Source organism: Mastacembelus armatus, chromosome 24 (genome assembly GCF_900324485.2).
Source record: "Mastacembelus armatus chromosome 24, fMasArm1.2, whole genome shotgun sequence".
NCBI classification, from domain to species: domain Eukaryota; kingdom Metazoa; phylum Chordata; class Actinopteri; order Synbranchiformes; family Mastacembelidae; genus Mastacembelus; species Mastacembelus armatus.
This window is the reverse complement of record NC_046656.1, coordinates 18946910-18965864: the sequence shown is the minus strand read 5'-3', so window position 1 is coordinate 18965864 and position 18955 is coordinate 18946910. Positions and strand designations below refer to the sequence as shown.

The 18955-nt window shown below is 42.6% G+C and overlaps 1 protein-coding gene across 2 annotated transcripts in view; it reads left to right on the top strand.

Moving 5' to 3' along the window:
• The first annotated feature begins 1893 nt into the window (after nucleotides 1-1893).
• The window catches only part of fndc1 (fibronectin type III domain containing 1), a 30056-nt gene continuing 12994 nt past the window's right edge, over nucleotides 1894-18955 (top strand). Inside the window, exons 1-12 of one of the 2 annotated variants that reach the window (XM_026318913.1) lie at nucleotides 1894-2416; nucleotides 7577-7768; nucleotides 9214-9282; nucleotides 13028-13267; nucleotides 13543-13641; nucleotides 13885-14002; nucleotides 14135-14322; nucleotides 14878-14985; nucleotides 15386-15574; nucleotides 15656-18220; nucleotides 18364-18479; nucleotides 18606-18717. In XM_026318913.1, coding sequence (XP_026174698.1) covers nucleotides 2344-2416; nucleotides 7577-7768; nucleotides 9214-9282; nucleotides 13028-13267; nucleotides 13543-13641; nucleotides 13885-14002; nucleotides 14135-14322; nucleotides 14878-14985; nucleotides 15386-15574; nucleotides 15656-18220; nucleotides 18364-18479; nucleotides 18606-18717 — 4069 coding nt within the window. In that variant the 5' untranslated portion in view covers nucleotides 1894-2343. Of the gene's footprint in view, nucleotides 2417-7573; nucleotides 7769-9213; nucleotides 9283-13027; nucleotides 13268-13542; nucleotides 13642-13884; nucleotides 14003-14134; nucleotides 14323-14877; nucleotides 14986-15385; nucleotides 15575-15655; nucleotides 18221-18363; nucleotides 18480-18605; nucleotides 18718-18955 lie in introns of both variants that reach the window. The other variant, XM_026318911.1, reaches the window with a different exon arrangement.

The window sequence follows — 18955 nt, the reverse complement described above, 5'->3', positions numbered from 1 at the left end:
ATGAAGCAGCTGGTTCACTATTTCATCATCTCTGCATAAAAGATCTGTAAGAAGGATCGGCACCAGTAGCTGTTCAGTCCTTAACTTCTGTCAGTCATTGCTGGGTTTAAAACAACAGCCTGATGTGATTATGTTAATTTTCAGGCATAACAAAGACAAAACAAGTCAACTGAGCTAAAACCGGACATCAGCACCGGCTTTGCTTTAACATGACTCACTCTCAGCTGGAGAGTCAGTCTGTCTTCATGGAGAGTATCAGCAAAAACAACCGACTTCATCGTGACTCTCTTCACTCTGGGAATTAAAGCAGGGTATGACACAAACAACCTCAGGCGTGTGTGTAACGAGAAAGGACATCAGGTGTCCAGTGTTTATTCTGAGGTGGATGAAGTAACAGCGATTCAGCCCACACTTTCCCTCTCAGTGTGTGTGTGAGAGACAGTCTGTGCACATGTGTGGGTTTGCAGAGAGAGAGAGAGCGTTAAAGAGCAGACATACAGATTTTCTATATTTAGATTTTTGTGTTTAATTTGCTGTAATTCTGCACATTTTTTCATCCAACACCCTGAAGAAAGCCTGAAGTGCAGGCAGCATTTCAGAAATCATCTCGTTATTGTTACACAATAATCATGGCACCGTGGACTAGGATAAGATTTTGGATTTTTGTGAAAAGATTTTGTCTTGTGTTGTTCTTAATTTTAGAGTGTCATCAATGTGGTGAAAGCCTGGTCACTATATTTAACCCTGAATTTCTTTTCATAAATTCAGTCAAGAACAAGAGATGAATGAAATCTTTTTACAGCGCAGATGAGGGACCAAGCCAACAGAGGGAGATGTTGATCTGGAGTAAAACCACCCAGAGGTCTTGTTCTTCCAGAGCCCATGGAGACACAGGCAGATACTCTCAGCTGGCAGTTTTTTAGGTACACAAAGCTCAAACCGCTGCAATCTAAAACAACTGTGCTGCATAAGTCCTCCCCTCATGAACCTGACAAGAGTCAGGTTTTAGTGAAAAAGTTTTAAAGAGGTATTGATGGAAATGTATGCTGCTGTAGGACTATATTACATTACAGGTGTTTCTATTATTCTGTCCATCTCATTTCTATCAAGTGAGGCTGAGCTCACAGAAAAAAAACTGACAACTAACTGTGTGTACAGATCATTGATAATGATAAGTCAGATACTGATTTGAATTAAAAAGGATGATTCCTTCAGTATTAATGAGAAATGTACATTATAGCCCAATATTAGGCAGAAATATGAATTCAGTAATTGCTGCAGGTCCTTTGTGCTGCTATAACAAAAAGGTCAATGGTTTTACAGCAGAACAAAAAGAATCTCTGGGGAAAATAAAATTAAAAGCAAAACCTCATTTTAATTATCTACATAAATAAACATATTGGGCACATACTAAAATATTACTCATCTTAATGAGCTAGTATTGAACCATGGATTCAACTCTACTGCTAAACCATCAGGTCCATTCAGAAACATGATGCTATTACATAGGGGATAACTTTTGTATTGAAAAACGCAGTTTGCTGCTCCATCTAGTGGTGAAGTGACCACTTTGGAAAATAGCTGGAATCGTGCACAGTCCTGCTCTCACACCACCTGCAGCGATTCAGCTCAAATGTTAAACTCTCAAGATCAACCGATCTGCGAGAATAAGACTGGATCAGGACACATGGGTGTGAAATGTTGGAAGAGTTTAAGAGTCAACTATCTGCCATAACACTAACACAGTCAAACTTTATCCAAGATACTCAAAGGAGATTTAAAGCCACACACTCTCCGACTGTAAATAAAGCCACGCAGGAAGAGTGGGTGTAGTTTGCGCTCAGAAACGAGTTTAAAACCCCAGATCTGAATGATTCTGGCACTGATCGGTCGTGTACACCCTGTCAGGCGCTTTCTCTGTCTCCACCTGCTGTGTGGCTTCAGTTCAGGATGAAACCAACGCTGCTCCACACACACACAGAGACATTTTTTAGATCTGACGTGCGTTTAAGGATCCATGATGTAGGCCATTATTAAGGAATAAAAATAGTATCAGGATAAGATAAAACCATCAGAAGCTGCAGGTTCTTCCATACAGCCCATAGACAGGAAGCTGTGTCATAGTTTTTCTCTACTTAAAACACACATTAGGTTTTGAAAAGTGCGCAATCCCCGAGATCGACTGAGGTTTTTGGATCCTGGTTGTTAGTGATTTTTAAAGTTTTTCTCTTTGAGCCGCATAAAGTTGTCGGTGAAAAGCGGCAGAGAGGGGAGGGCGTGTGTGTCCCAGCCCTCTGCATCCAGCTGCTGCGTCGCTCCGCAGCACAGCGCGCCACACTCACCATGGCTTTAGCCGCAAGCAGGACGCTCTTGGCGCTATTCGTGACATTTTGCGCACCAGAATGCGGATGGACAGGTAAAAGATTTCTTTACTTTCTCCTCAGCAGATGCAGTTTGCACTTTTTCCTCCTGCAGTTTCACGGGCCCAGTTTAACTGATGAGCACAGTTGGGGCAGCGTCTGACTTCAGCCAGTATTTAACTGCTGTCCGTGCATTTGTTTTCCATTAAGCTTCACACTCAGATTGTTAATACTGTCACATTATGCGATTTATCTCCAGCTGCTGCAGATGTCATTTTTCACGAAATAGATTAATCGCAGCTATTAAGGGCGCATTAGATTGTTTAATTCACAGTGCGTCGGTTGATTCGTCATTAGTTTAAGTGAGTAGTTAAAAAAAATATGGACTTTGGCAGGTCACTTGTTGCTTTATGGGGAGAAGCATGATGCTGGCTGCAGTGGAGCAAGTGCTCTTACAGTAGACACATCCTAGAGTAGCCTAACTGATCAACAATTAGAGGATGGTAATAAATATCAGGCTGCAGCATGAGACACTGTGCTGAAAAGAAAACGTGCTTTCTTCCAAGTCCTCTGCTGCCAAACTGGTGACTAATCTGGCTGCTGGGGCTGATAAATGATGAAATGGAGGGGACTGAGGGTTTCTGTCTGTCACGCTTCCTCTGCTGCTTCTCAGATCAGCCAGTAGTCAGGAATGGCTGAACTTCACCTGACAGCACCAGGTCCGACAGGAATTTATCAGAAAATACTGCATGTCAGCACAGTGTGGAATGAAATGCAAGGAGACTGTGCAAACCACAGCACCACATGTTTTTAACATTCTTAGTAAAGTCCCACATCCTCCAGACAGTAAACTATCCAAAATAACAAACGTGCCATAAAACCAGAGGAGTGTAAAGCCCAGCCTGTATTTTTGCTCTGATCTATCCATTTCTATATTCCTCCTCCTCAAACGTAAGCACTTGAGCACATGAGGTCATTGCTGCTATTTGTTGTGGGTCATTTTCTTTTCCATTGTTTAAGAAGCTTTTCCAGAGCAGTCAGACACATTTTTCTGAAAAAGCCAACATTCACGTGCATTCACTCCTGTACATTCACAGCTGGGAGCTACTTACTACACTCAGTTCACTGCAGCGGGCCACTGAGCTGTGCTGCTGGAGCAGTTTGGAGGTACATGCTGGTTCTCTGGGGCATTTTGACAGTTGTTAGGGGAGAGGAGAGCGACACTCATTAACTTTCTCCACTCACATGTCAGCTCATCAGCCTAAAAGCCTTCACAATGAAAGTGGATGAAATTGGGCTCGTGGGAGTGTGTGGACACATTGGTGTGAGCACAGCAAAGAGAAGAGATACACTCACACAGTGCAGAGTGTGGAGTGTAACTGGGACAGAAAATGTGAAGAACGGGGGGATCATGTCCTTGCAGGCCAGTGGAATTTAATTTCTCTGCACCACTTAACAAACTGGAATTCTGCAGCAACCTCACAGAAAGCTCTCCAGATCTGGAATTTTATAACTTCAGCTTTTTTTTTTTTCTGCACTTGGAAAACATGAGCGTTACGGCGAGGCAGGGGTTGCATATGTCCAATACTTCTAATATTTTCCACAGTGTATGTTTGATAACCTGACGGTTAGCTCGACCCAGCGCACCCGCCCTCCTGCAACTTGGCTGCCTGTCAAACCTGCCAGCGATGGCATGTCCTGTGTTATGATGTCATCTCTAGGCGCCGTTCCAGTAGTTCAAACTAGTACCATGTGGGCTGTGAACACACCTGTCACAGCACAGCAGATGTCGGCATACTAGGTGTGCTGAAGGGAGCTAGAGCGTAGAGCAGCACTGTAAGGTGTCAGGCTCCATCAGTGAGCGAATATTAGAATCATTTGGGAAGTCTGCTGGTTCGAGCAGTGAGTCTGTGACCACCAACGCTGAAATGCAAAATATGTCTGCAGCCTTGACTTGAACTGGCCAGCGTGTGTTTGTGAATGTCACATGTTATAAATCTGATACTGTATATGTGTGTGGAACTCTCCAAAGCTAAACAATTACTCACTTCAGGTTGTTGATTTAAATAAAATATGTTCCCAGTCATAACTGAACTATTAATAATATGAGCACATCTATTCTAATAGGCTGAAGTCAGAGGGCAACAGCTGCCTATAGTTACGACCACAGGCTGGGGTGGACGTGCCCTTCTAGCCAAATAACCAGCATCAAAAATGAGACAGCGCTGCCACTGGAAATTCTATAGCACCCAGCAAAATCTGACATCAATGCCCCCAACTAGATGATGTCCAAAGCAAATGAACTGTAGTGATCTAGTTTCATATTTAACAGTGATATGATCTTCTCAGCTACCTTTGTGAAAGAAACCAAATACACATTTAGAAAAATGACAAAATATTTTGAGTTGGGTTCCACTTAAGAGGTATGCAGCCATGCAGACAGTGGTGGTTGTATTGACGCAGGGTTTCTGATAATTCAACTATGAAGTTGCCGAGTCCTCCCTGAGCAATACGGGGGAATGGAAATGTCTTCATGGTGGTTTCAACAGCAACATCTCCTTCCAAAATAAATGTTACAGTCACTCATGATAATTCACAGAACACATTGTCAACAGTTTTTATAGGGGATATTTCCTCAGGAGAAAGTAGTTCCAAGAAAAATAGTTAACACTGTCTGCTGTGGATTATCCAGACTAACCGAGACATTGTTCCTGGCCACAGAGACTTTGCTGTTGATTTTTCTAAATGTCATTTTTCAAAGGTTTGGGTGCCACAAATGTCTATTTTCAGTCCTGTTTTGGTCACTGAGCAGCAGGAATTTCAAAACCCCTAATTTAAAAATGCAGCTAAATCTCAAGACTCAAGTTTTGATTCGTAACATTTTAAAATATAATGTGAGGAACATTAGCTTGTTACAGTGTCCCAGGCCCAGCAGAAAAACCCTCCACAGACATCTATGAGACTGAATTCTTGTTTGGCTGCAACAATAAAAAAATATGACAAAACAGGAAAGTGGAAACTTCTGCATCACTTGCCTCTGATCCCAACACTTGTTAGAGAGAAAAGACACTACAGCCTGCCAGTGCATGACTTTTTCATTAGTATGACACCAAATTATTTTATTATCCCAACACCAGATGTATGTGTCTTCAAATTGTTTCTAAGAAAGATGAGAATGAACAATTTTAGCTCAACACTGCATCACCTCACCCATAATGATTTTCCTCTGCACACATACTGCAGCTCCTTCCGCACACTCACATGCACTGGTTCACTGGTGATCCTGGTTATGGATGAGAGTTTGTGGAAGGGCACAGTCATAAGAAGTTAACAGTAAACTCTGCAGTGAGTATTTTCAGCAACAGATTTCCAGGAGTCCTTACCTGCATATGCTGCCCATACCAAGCTACACACATGTGTCTGCTAATCTGTGGTGTGCATGTGTTGCACATCCCTAAAACACACACTTTATCAAACAGACAATGACATAATGAGCGTCAGGCCCTGCCCTCATTCTTCACATAATTAATACCTTCCACTGTCTAACTCGATCACACTCTGACTGTATGTGTGTCTTTCTACGTATATTCACAAACACAGCATAGATAATGTTATTATTGCTCTGGTTTCTCCTGGTAACATCCCGAAACCAAGACTCCTCAGAAATATTAGGAAGTTTCAAACCACTTGTTTAATGGCTTCCCACACTGTTTATTTTTGGATGTCAGTCATGCATCTGCCTGGAGGAGTCCTGATTCAATCAGAAATATCTGGTTTGCCTTGGATCATAAATTTGCAAAGAGGCCAAATCATAGAATGATGTCTGGACAGAGCATCAAATCTCTTCCTATGTTATAGACAGTCTTATTGAAAACAGGGTGCGATTGATTGAAGTGTGTCCAGACTTGTGTCAGTGGGGTCTGCCACAGACAGCTGACAAAACTGAGCGACTCCACTATAGCCATGCTATAATCAGAAAATAATGAGGAGAGATTGGGTTTTGTTTTTTAATTGGGAAAACACTCTCATACTTCTCCATTTTCCCAGTCTTATGTGTCTTAATGTGATATGAGCTCGTATGTCAGAGTCTGGCACAGGAGTGGCACTAACCACAGTCAGCAGAGAGATGAGAGATCTCTGAGCGCAGTTTACGGCACCACAGGCCTCTGAAGAGCTGTGACCATCTGTAAGCCGCCGCACGTGATCAGCCAAAGTGCAAATCCAGCCTGAAGAACACCTGCAGACAACGAGAACCCAGAGATTTTCAGAAAATACTAAACCTAAACTGCTGGAAGTCTTTGGTGGAGCACAGAGCAGTTGTTTACGAGATGGAGACAACATTAACAAACATATCTGACAGCGATTAATACCCAGCATGCTAATAAACTTTGAATTACTTTTCCATTAAGTCAATGTAATAAATACAAAAGAAACAAGTCAATCAACTCCTTTCAGATTTTTTCCCCCTAGTCAACCTGCTAATTCCACTGGATAGGACTTAGCTCCGTTTCTTTTCATGCTTCAGACCTATTACTGATATTACCATGTTTGTTAATGCAGCCAGTTTCAGCATCCATGCAAGCTCGCAGGCATAGAACAAATCTGTTGTGCATGGTTAATCAAATTTGTGCTTGTGAAATCTCTGAAGTGTTCGTTATTTCTGTTCACTGGGACCTTTATGCAACTTTTTTTTTTTCCACACATGCTGATTTCACATTACATACTGATGTCACACTCAATGCATTACTTCATTTTCTGGGTTAATGTGTTGGATTAAAGTGCTGTGACTTCTACAGTGAATTGCATTATGCTAGCATGCAATCCAAAGTAAGAGCAAAGAGAAAGTTGCCATGCAAAACAGACTGGTATTGCTGTTTTCTTTGTTTTGTTCTGAGTAAATCGAGCCAGGAGGGAAAATGAGGATTGCTTATTGTCCTGAGCCTTTAGTATCAACTAAATCCTCTTTTATTTATTCAAACATCAGTGTTTACTTTTCATTTCTGCTTACACGTAAGTTTATGCTTCATCAGAATCAAAGTTAGTCTGAATGCCAAGTATAATAAATAACAGAGGAAACTGTCCTGGTGGCACTGAAGTAACGTTGTACTGACAGCATAGAGCTGAAACACTACATGCTGCTCCAATATGTATGATGCAAAACTAGGACTGTAAATAAATAGCGCAGATGTATTCAGGTGTCATTTGTTTTTCAGCAGAGAAGCCGTTACGGCCCCCAAATGGGAAACAGACATCTGTGGACAAGGGCCTGAGGGACAGCTGGGAGCCTTCTATCCATCTGGATGGAAGGCCTGTGGACCGATTCTTTATCAGCTCCAACAAACCCACAAGGTCTCACCGCTTCACTAAAGTGGGCAAGGACAGTCACTCACATCAACTGGAGGAAGTAGGTAAGACGGATGCAGAGGAAAAGTTCATAAAGGAGGGAGGCAGCAAGGGAAGTGAGATATTTAGGATCCAGATGGTTGTGAGACTTTGAGGAGATTAGGTTAGATAAACAAATCAAGGGGGAATAAATGAGGAGCTATCACAGGGCAAACACTAAGAAATAGATCATTACCTCTGTAATATGACAGGCGCTGCAGGACAAAAAATTCATAGTAATTCATGGGAAAATAAATGGATGGAGAGTGAGAAAAAGTGGTTTAGCTTAAATCACGGGGTGAGCTTTCAGATCCTGGAGTTCTGCACTTTGTCACGACAAGTGCCAAGAATGAGGAGGGGATGAGTGAAGCTGTGTGCAAAGCGAAGACGCCAGGAGGAGAGGTGTGCACGCAGACACGTGTGTGTGTGGTTGATTTTATCATTGGGTTAGTTCATCATTGGATGTGCTGTCATCCAGGTTTGCCAGAGAAAGGAAGAGCACTGGGGGTGGTGGTGTGCGTGACTGGCAACCATCGACCCGGCTCAGCAGGCAGTGGTTATTTTAGGCTTAGAAGGACAATATTTTTAGGTCTTAGAAGCTTCTATGGTATTTCCTAATGCCGCCTTGTAAAACATAAGACAGATCCTTATGTTGCTACACATCCAGTTTGCAGTGTTGACACAGTCTAGCCTGCTTTTGTCATTATTACATTTTCCTCTGTCCTTGGCATTTTAGAGCCATACTTCATCAGCAGCTCAAACTCTGCAGCCAAGCCTTCTTTTCCACATCCAAAGCTAACCCGGCTCCTATAACCCAGTCCCCTGTGTTGTGGTCACTTGTGTATGCGACGTATGTGTGTTTGATGGTGGTTGTGGCAGAGGATAGGATGGTGCCAAGTCATTAGAACATGCATTGTCTTGTACTGCATTGAAACATCTATAGAAGGCTTTGTGTTTGTGTGTGTGTGTGCTGCCCAGTGTGTGTTGTGGTGGCCTTGTGGTCTCTCCAGCTCTGGCACACGTTGCCTTAAATCTCTGGAAACCAAACCGCATCTCAGCGTTGCCTTTCCAGAGATTCCTTGCAGATCATGGGTGTTCCCTCAGCAGTATCTGTCATCATAAATAACACAACACCGTTTGCCACCACATCATTAATGCGTCTGGCCGACCAGTGTCAGAGCAACAAAAATAGAGGGATGACTTATTAGGAGCAACGGGTGGGGGCGGGAGGGGTGGGGGGTAATAAAGGAAAAGGGGAGATTGAGTCACCCCATTTTCTCTCTCAGCAAATCGTACACTTTTTAAAACTCCCAAAAAGAAAAATCAAAGAGCAAAGACATATCTTTCACTTGAACATGTCTTCATCAGGCTGAATTTATTTGGAGATTCTGTGTGTTCGTCTATAAAACTATACAATTTACTGCTTGCTTACTAGCAACACCGTTTAACCTGAAATCCTGTGTCTTTTTAGACCCTGAATGGGTTAACCTGGATGGCTTTGCTGTGTTGGGCGGTGCACCTGTCAGCAACTCATCAGCAGGTAAACTTGATCTCAAGGCATCTTTACCAACAACACATGAGAGTGGTGTGTCTCAGTTAACAGCCACACACATGTAAAAGTATTTGGTTAAATCCATTAAAAGTGGTTTGCTGAAATTATCTGCTGTTATTATGGATATGAAAGAAACCACTGAATGTGATCTGGCAATGATTCACTGTGCTGTGCCGACCGTCTCCTCCTCCTTCGTCCCCTCGCACTTGTTCTGTCCCTGTGGGATCAGTGGGAAAACACTCACTGGTCTCTGACTCAAAGATTCCTATTTATTTATCCAGGAATGTTTTTCTTTCAGGTGACCCACATTTAGTGTCTATTCGAGAGTTTCCCTGCTGCATTACCACATATTTGCCTGTCAGACTGAAAAATGAAAGGAATTATTGGCAGACAGTCGAGTAGAATAGCTTATGAGATTGGCTGATTATGCACACCTCGACTGATTAAAACATATGCTCTGGATGAGTTCACAATGGATTAAGTGATTAGTCAAGTGACAGCAAATTATTACTAATTAACGGTTTCCAAAAAAAAAAAAAAAAAAGTTACTCATTTAATCACTTGCAGTTTCTGAATTGTTCAAATGCAGAAATGTTTTGATATCCCTGTTATAATCACTGTAATATCAGATTTAAGACCTTTTGATTCTGACCTGATGGATGGACACAATGGTGGCACGGTGGAGCAGTGGTTGACATGGTCCTCTCACAGCAAAAAGGTCCTGTGTCAAAGTGTTTGTGGATTTTGCATCTTCTCCCTGTACCTCTGGGCTTACTGACGGTATAGCTGATGGATGGAGGAATAAAACAAGCAATTTAAAGTTATATCACATTTGGCTATGAATTATGAATAAATTAATCAATAATTAAACAAATCATTATGTAGCTCTAATATTTATCTAACCTTTTTGAAGCCATTTAAAGGAAATAAGATGTTTTCTAAAATTTACACACCACAGGAAAAAGGAAATACTGAACTTAAGACCAGATTTTTTTGTTTATTTCTACAGTCATGGTATTTCAACATCTGGACCTTAATGCGTATGGTCTCTCACAACACTAATAAACAGATCATGTTATTCATTCAGATTCTATGCTGAAGGATCAGGATAACTAACCCCAGGAGCTTGTCGCTGTGAGGCGACGGTGCTAACCACTGAACTGCCACGCTGCTCTGGAGTTCCAGGTTTATTTGTTTGGGGCAGAACTGCTCCGGAGACACAGCTAATCATATTTGTTGAGTTAAACCTCAGTGAATGAAGCCAAAAAACCGCGGTAAGTAATGTTAAACTAAAGCTGAGTGGAACTGTGCTGTAATTACAAGGCTTATCTCACTCACTCATTTAAGCCACGTAAAGTCATCGAGCCACCAGGTTAGCAAAAATAAGTTAACATTTCAAGTCACTCATTTAAACTTGTTTGTAGAAGTGAAGAAAAACACAGCACACAACAATTTTGAAGATGATTTTATCAGTCAGTATTTCTACCTCCAGGAAAACTCAACTCAACTAATTGGCTAATAATAACTTAATAAATCATAAATGAAGAACACAATAAATATAGCTAAGATACTGGTGAGCTAATGGATGAATGAAGGTAAACACAAGGCCATTAATATTTCTGTTTTCAGTTGTTTCTTTGGGTTTGTTAGATAGCTAACACTATCCCTGCCATTTAGGGCTCAGTTCATTATCTCTGCCTCCAGGAAAGCTCTGCCACTGAGCATTGTTTGTGTAGCTGTCTAAACTGTGGCTAAACTGAGCAATCTGCTCCACTGTGAGACCTAAACTTCTGAGGTTTGCAAATTTTATTTGAAGAGTTTAGATTTGCTGCTGAAGGTGGTGAAAGATGCTGGATAGGACTCTGGCTTTCTTCAGTTGGCTTAGAGGCAGGAGTAAGAAAACAACAGTGACATTCTGCAGCATCTCAGGATGAACGCACTGAGGTGGTCTCTGCTGTGGCAGTGCTATGTCTGTCTGTGAGGAGGCCAGCCTCCAGCACCTCCGACCATCGAGTTTCCAGGAAAAGACAAAGGATCTGGCAGCGAGAGTATTGTGGAATCAGTGGTTTAGTGTGGTCTACGGCACAGTGACCTAGGCCAAACTATGCACTGACAGTTTTCCAGAGAGAGAAAGAAGAAAATAAGGAAAGGAATTAAAACCAAGTGGGGAAATTTCTGTTTTAATTTACAGCCGATACGAGGTAGAGAAAATCATACAGGAATGGATCCAGGAAAAAGAAAGGACTGGAGTCACCTCCACTGACTCGTAGCTATTTAACTCTCATAGTTAATTAAGGTCATCAAGCAATTACCAAACAGGATATTATGCCTCATTGACTAAAGCATATCATTACTGTGTGGTAGTGCTCTCTGCTACGTTACCATACAGTAGTGATAAACACTAAACCTGGTTCATTTCAAGACTATTTTATGTTTCTGGAATGAAACATTTAGATGCGATACTGTAAATTCCTATTTTGAATCCCAGTTGTCTGACTCCTGCTTGAGTTCAACTAATTTCCTTGTGATAATTCTGTTTTTAATGTTAAATAAAACCTTCACTCATTACACTTTTCACAGACGAATAGAGAGGGAAATTAGACGAGTGAACCAGAAAGGGAAAAGGCCAAAAAAGAAAATCTAGATAACCTCAAAATGCTCAGGTGCATGCAAGAGACAAGGCAGAGGAAAAGATGCGAAAAGAGAAAAGGCTGAGAGTAAAAGAAGATTTGTAGCTTCAGAAAGGGAGTTGGTGTATTACAAAACAAACATTCAGTGCTCTCCAGATCCAAAGCAAAAGAAATTCACTCATCTATGTGGGCAGGACGGAGACAGAGCCTTAAAGACATGAACACAGTGCTCTGAGTCTAACTGAAACAAAAACCCTCTCTTCCTGGGAGCTGTTCTTGTGTGTGTTCATCCTCCTCTTCACATCTTTTACAGGATTTCGCGTCTGTGGTTTTCACCACATGTGTGTTCTGGTGGAAGCCCATCAGCACTAAAACTCTCCCACTCTCACTTTTTAAGCCTTGGCTGCTGAAAACTGCCTGGGTGGTTGGTGCTTTGGTTTTTGTTTTTTTGGATGAAAAACCATTTTCTCTACCTGCGTTGAAGGTGAAACACGACTTCACTGTATCGTTTCTGTCTTCTAACCACTTTGATTTTCATTAAACCTATTGTGTGACGCAGCTGACTGGTCAGCACTCGCCCAGCTGTGCAGGCAGCTGTCCTGATAGGAAACAGAGCAGATCCATTTCATCTGACAGTGATTATGAGAAATGGTTAAAAGAGGGATAGAAGGAGGGGAGGAAAAAAGAAGATGAAAGAGTGGGAGGGACAAAGCAGGTTTTTGTTATATTGCCAATTGTATCGCTCAACACTGCCGCCAGATGAGGGGATTGTCTGTCTGTCTGTCTGAGATGTTTTCCAAATGGAATCACCACTGTGGTGGGGATGAAAGCAGGAAGCAGGACACCAGAAGCTGGACTAGATGACAGGAGACGTGGTTTTTCATCCCATGTTCCTTTTGTTGCTGGGCATGTTTACAGTCACTGTTGGATGAATGTGATGTGTTTGTTACTGAGTAGATGTGTTTTGCCTGGAGCATTTTACATCCAGTCATTTTCCATGGCAGTGAGTGTTTTAAGGCCCTCGAAGGCAAATCCAGCAGGAAATGAATAAACTATGGGGTCATAGTGATAAGATGAACTCCAGTGATCCTTTACCTTTTCAGGTCCAGCCAGGTCTTCAGAAATCCCAGCCAGAAATCAGCCAACAATCCAGCGGGCCACCAGATTGGACAGAACGGCTCATTCATCAGGCATGTCTAATACCAGAACACACAGGAGGGCACCTCAATCCTCCTCTGGTCCCAGGCAACCAGAGAGAGCACTGGCAGGAACCCCACTGCTGGAGAGAAGACACCACACCAAGCCTCAGTCTGACCAGAGGAACAGAAACACACCCAAACTAAGTAAGGGGACCCACATCTTACAGTTTTAATCACCAGAATAAATGAGCAAAGCTTCAGGTTTTAGTCAAACACTGATTTACTATGGCATTATTACTGTAGACAGCAGAGCACAGAGAAGGCTGGCAGAATGTAGACCATATTTTAAGCCTATTTAGTTCTTTTGTTTTCAATATTTTATGAAAACCTAGCTAAACGTATAATGTATTTTGTCTGTACTATCTTTAGTGTCCATAGTGTAAACCTTGGCCGTGCCTGGTATCCCTTTCTATTCATAGCATCTGAGTCCGTTCATGTGGTGTCACTGCAGGCACAGAAGGCCTTGGGTCAGAGCGCACCTGTCAGCAGAGCAGTCACAATCAAAACAACCACACCAGGTACCTGCAGGTTTAGAGAGAATCACTATATTCACCTACAGTACACACATCATCTCTCTTTGCACTGTACTGCACTGTAAAATACCCAGTGAATATCCATGTAGGCTGGAAAGTGCATGAATTTTTGAAGTGGAACAAATCAGAGCTCAACCTATAACAAGATTCACTTATATTAAAGATGATTTGAATATTGCTTTGGAGCTAGATATTTCTGTCTGTGTGTCTTGTGTATGTGTTGTCCAGAGCCACCAGAGTACGAGGCCCAGGACATTAGTGTCAGGGTCACGTCTCCTCAGTCAGTCCTCATCTCTTGGGTTGACCCTGCTGTGGAGATGGGCAAAGTTGCCCCTGGGGCATCCAGGTGGGATCTCTTAAATGTCTGTTTTTGCATGTGCCATGTTTGCATTAACAAGACAGAGCATTTAAGACAACAAGAGAATGAACAAGAGAAAATCCCACAAGAATAAAACACCCCCATTTTCTCTTGACTCAGATCCTACACAGTTCGGTACAGGGAGAAGGGTGAGTCAGCACGCTGGGAGTACAAGGAGAGCACCCAGAAGAGACTCATGATAGACACCTTGTCTGCTGACAGCATGTACGAGTTTTCTGTCAGAATCTCTCAGGGAGAAAATCATGGCAAGTGGAGCGTCTCCGTCTTCCAGAGGACTCCTGAGTCAGGTATGTGCTGCCACCAGACGCTGAGAACTGTTTTTAGAAGATGCAACTTAAGTGAGTCAAAGCGCAGCATTTTTCTTAAGATATAAAAAGAGCCATTGTTCTTACAGAAAATAAGTAAGTCTTGCATAGCCGTGTCTGTTAGCTATTTTGTACTTATTTCCTCATACCACACTTCATCACATTCACTCCTTATTACTCCCACTGTTATTTGATTCTAGTTTTGCTGCAGCTCTGGCATGATTGCAGGTTTTGTACCATGTCATAGCAGCTCCTCAGCTGTGGTTCATAATAGTGTCAACATTTACTGCCTGGCTCACACCTCACATCTCCATCTGCACTTCCATACATGATCTCAAGGGGAGGTTCATGACAACGTATGGCAGCACTACTTTCCCTTAGTTGAAAAAATCCTGGCACCAATGTTCTCGCTGCTTTGACATGTTTTAGGCATTATTTCTCCTCAGTGTTCCCTCTGGGCTGCTTCTGGTTTCTGTCCTGATACTCTCCTATCACCGCTGTCTTTTCTATTCACTTGTGCTCTGCTGACTTGATTAGCACCATCTGGGCCACCAGAGAACTTTGAGGTGAAGCCACTACGAGGAAAAGGAACTGCTGTCATAGCAACCTGGGATCCACCTGAAGACCCCAATGGGAGGATAAGAGGTCAGAGGTCAATAAATAAATATACTGTATGTCCTTGATGTTTTTGACTTGGAGATTTCTGTTGTCAAAACTATAATTATCCAAAACAACGTTTTATTTGTTTTTCTGCCCAGATAGCGCCCCCTACATTCACGTTCTCCAGTGGCAGTATTGTCATTTTTAACTCACTAAAAAAGTTTTTAACTAATTGTAATCAGATTTAAAATTTAAAGAAAACTAGACTAGACATTCAAGTTAAAAACAAACTAGTGGCACATTGGGCCCTTGCAAAGGTTGAATGTTACAGTAAATGGACAGATGTCTTTCTTCCCATATGTGCTTACAAATTCAGTTTTTCAAGGGCCTATCAGGAGGTGAACCCACATGGCTTTACAACTGTTAATGCTCTACCTCCAAACAGAGTACATCCTGTCTTATGCTCCTGCTATGAAACCATTTGGAATGAAAAGTCTGACGTACCGTGGCAGCACCTCCACAGCCACCATAGATGGCCTCACACCAGGACACCGTTACATTTTCAAGATTAGAGCTACCAACAGAAGAGGACAGGGACCACAGACCAAGGCCTTCAGTGTTGCCATGCCAGGATGTAAGCACATCTGACTGCATTTCCAAGCATTCATGCTTACAAATTTGTTTCATCCTAAATTCCATTTTTGTTCATTGCCAGCCAGCAGCACTGCTTCATCGTTCTCAAAAACCAAGAACACCCACAAAACTACCCACACTCCTTCCAAACAGGATACCGACCATGACGAAGCCAACCTCCAGTCAACCGAAGCACCAGAAGAGCAAACCACACCGCCACAACCTGCTACACCTATCAAAAGGCGTGTGCGTCCACTTTCCCAGACACGCTCTTATCACAGCATATTCTCCTCAGTAAGGGGTTCGGTCAGAGGTTCATCCCGAGGTTCATCCAGAGGAAGAACACCAGACAGAGAAGACGTCGAGGAAGAAGAAGAGAGAATAACACCCCCTCCAGAAGAAGAAACAACAACAATGGAGGCTGTATCAGAGAAAAAAGAGCCAGACAACGATGTTTCCCCTGAACCTGAGGATGAAGTGGGATATGAAGAAGAGCCCCTGACAACTGAGACGCCAAGCCCTAAAATTTTGACGCTGTCTCCAACTAAACTGGCTTCTGCTAAACACAATGCATCACCCAAAAGACCAATTAGGATCAGGGTCCATCAAAACCCAAAATCCAAGGCAACTTCCTCCACCTCATCTACTTCATCATCATCTTCTGCTTCATCCTCCTCGTCTTCTGATTCTTCTTCATCTTCCATCTCATCGTCACCTTCTTCAACTTCATTAAACTCCTCCCCACATACTCAGGAATCAGCAGCAAGTAAAAAGGATTACATAGCTTCTACATACCCAGAGAGCAAAAACATTTATGATAAGTCCAGTATAACACAAAAACCTTCCACTTCAGTCGTAAAAGAGACTGAAAAGTCACAGCAGACAGAGGTTACAGCTGCTGGTAGAGGTTTGGCTTCAACAGGGCGTGCCAGTGGGTCTGGTTTTGGTTCTCGTTATGGTTTCGGCCGAAGACATCCTGGAATGTTGTTTAGGGGGAATCTGACCCGAACGCTCAATGGTTATAAACCTGCTGTGATCTCTGAGTCGAATTTACCAAGCAAAACTTTAAGCCATTCAACAACAAACACACATAATTCAGCAACATCCACTTTAGCAAACCAAGGAAGTTCACATACTTTAAATTCATCTACATCTCGGTCCACAACCAGAGGTGCTTCTAACAGCCAAGCAACATCAAATACATTTAGTTTTGACAAATCACAGTCCACTTCAGAGCCTAGGTCTCACGGCTCTACACCTTCACACAACTCCGGCACGAACCCTTCCACTTCCCAGAGTAGTCCACAGCACACATCCACCTCAGACACATCAAGTTCTTCTCAGTCAACTTCACACAGAGGCTCTCACAGCTCAACAAGTTCACACTTGAAACACGATTCACAAAGTTCACACACATCATCTGAACAAGATGAAACATACACGAACAGAAATGATGACAATAAAAACAAAAACACAGATGCAGAGGAGCCTACTTCAAGCTCTAAAACACAAACCACAGGGGAGGAGACAAGGGAGGAGAGAAGGGAGGAGAGCACTAATGGCAACCCAGTTGTTTCCCGTACCAGAATCAGCTCCTCATTTGCTGAAAAATTCCCCTGGCTAGCTAGTCGTTACCCAGGCAAATTCAGTTCAGGTCCAAGAGTAGCATCTTCCAGGCAGGATGGTAGGAACACATGGCCCAGAACGTCATCCTCTGTAGGGGCCAGTAGACCCTCCTCAGTGGCTACACCCAATAAGGTCTCAGGGGCCACAGGTACTACAGCAGTGTCCTCAATACAGGAACCTAGTGAAGAACTAAAGACACCTTCTACACATGACTCACAAAAGAACCGGGTCGGGGTTAGCTCAGGTAATCCTTCTCTGACCAATCAAAATACACCATCTAGTGACACTAATCCATCTACCTCCTCCTCTTCTTCACCCGCTTCTTCAGCATCCACTTCTACAAGCTCTCCTCGTTCCTCAAGTGGACACAAAGACTCAGATGAGCCTGTCCGTAGAGGAACCTCTAACAACAACAACAACGATCATAGTAAGGGTTATGTTGATGAGAGGGGCTCAGAAAACAGTGGAAAAGACGATAAAATTGCAGGCCATTCAGTGGTCCAAAAGGCTTCTGCTATTACTACAACTGAGCTTCACAAAAATACAGAGAACAAGCAGAATGCGGATACAAAGGAAACACCATCCAGGACCAGGCCTGGCATATTCTCTGGAGTCACTCCAACTCACCGTCGTCCTAGTGTAGGGGTGAATGGGAGGGTACGCTCTCCTGTGCTGGCTAACAGGCAATTTGGTGGATCAAGGGTTCCCATCAGACCACAGCCAGCACAGAATTCTAGGCTGGGCTCTTCAACATCTGATTCATCCTCATCACCGACTGATTCTTCTTCTTCATCACATTTGCCCAGGCCAGTGTTGACTTCAAATCGTGATGCTGGCACTGGCAGCACTGTGACAAAGACTGGAGGATTAACTGAAGGCAGCTCCCAGTCCACATCATCATCATCGTCGTCTTCATCTTCATCAAGAGACAGTATAAGAAACCAGGGGGGTAGGTCTCGCTACCCTATTCTGGGAGGGAAACCAACCAATGGAGGAACAGTGAAAGTTGCAAATGGAAATGGTAAAGTCAGTTTGTGAAGTGCATGTGATTGATAGTGTAGTTCTCTGGTTTATGCATGAATCTGCTTCAGCAACTAAGATATGTTAATAATAAATAAAGTACATACAATACAATAATTTTGCTTTAATCACACAACAATTCAGGTAAAAATGGACGCCCCAACCTGACAGCAACAAATGATAAAGAATCATCTTCCTCTCATGGTACCAGCAAAGCTGTTGGTCAGCGGTTTATCACTGGACCTGATGGAACCAAATGGGTAACTAAGTTAAAGTAACACACTGTAACCAAAGTTGTAAGCTTCGATTGTGAGAAATATTATTCTTAAGACTTTGAGAGAGATAAGGGTCTGTAAGTACTTACTTTCATTACCGGCATGTTGCAGGTTGTGGACTTGGAGCAGGGCCTTCTTATGAACGAGGATGGGCAGGTTCTCCAGGATTCCCAGGGCAAACCCAAGAGAGTGGTGCTTGGCGAGGATGGACGCACAATATTTGGTAATACACCTCAGTCAATCTTAGATATAAGATAAACAAAACTTGAATATGTACACAACAGTACTTTAATAAATATTGCATTACTACAGTTGAACAAACTTTGAAGTATTTGTTGACTTTCAATATTTTAAATAGAAGTTAACACCACCACTACCCTAAAAACATATTTACAGGTCTGTTTTAATAATTTGTATCCCACTGATTTTGGTATCAACAACAATTAGGATGGATTCGGTAT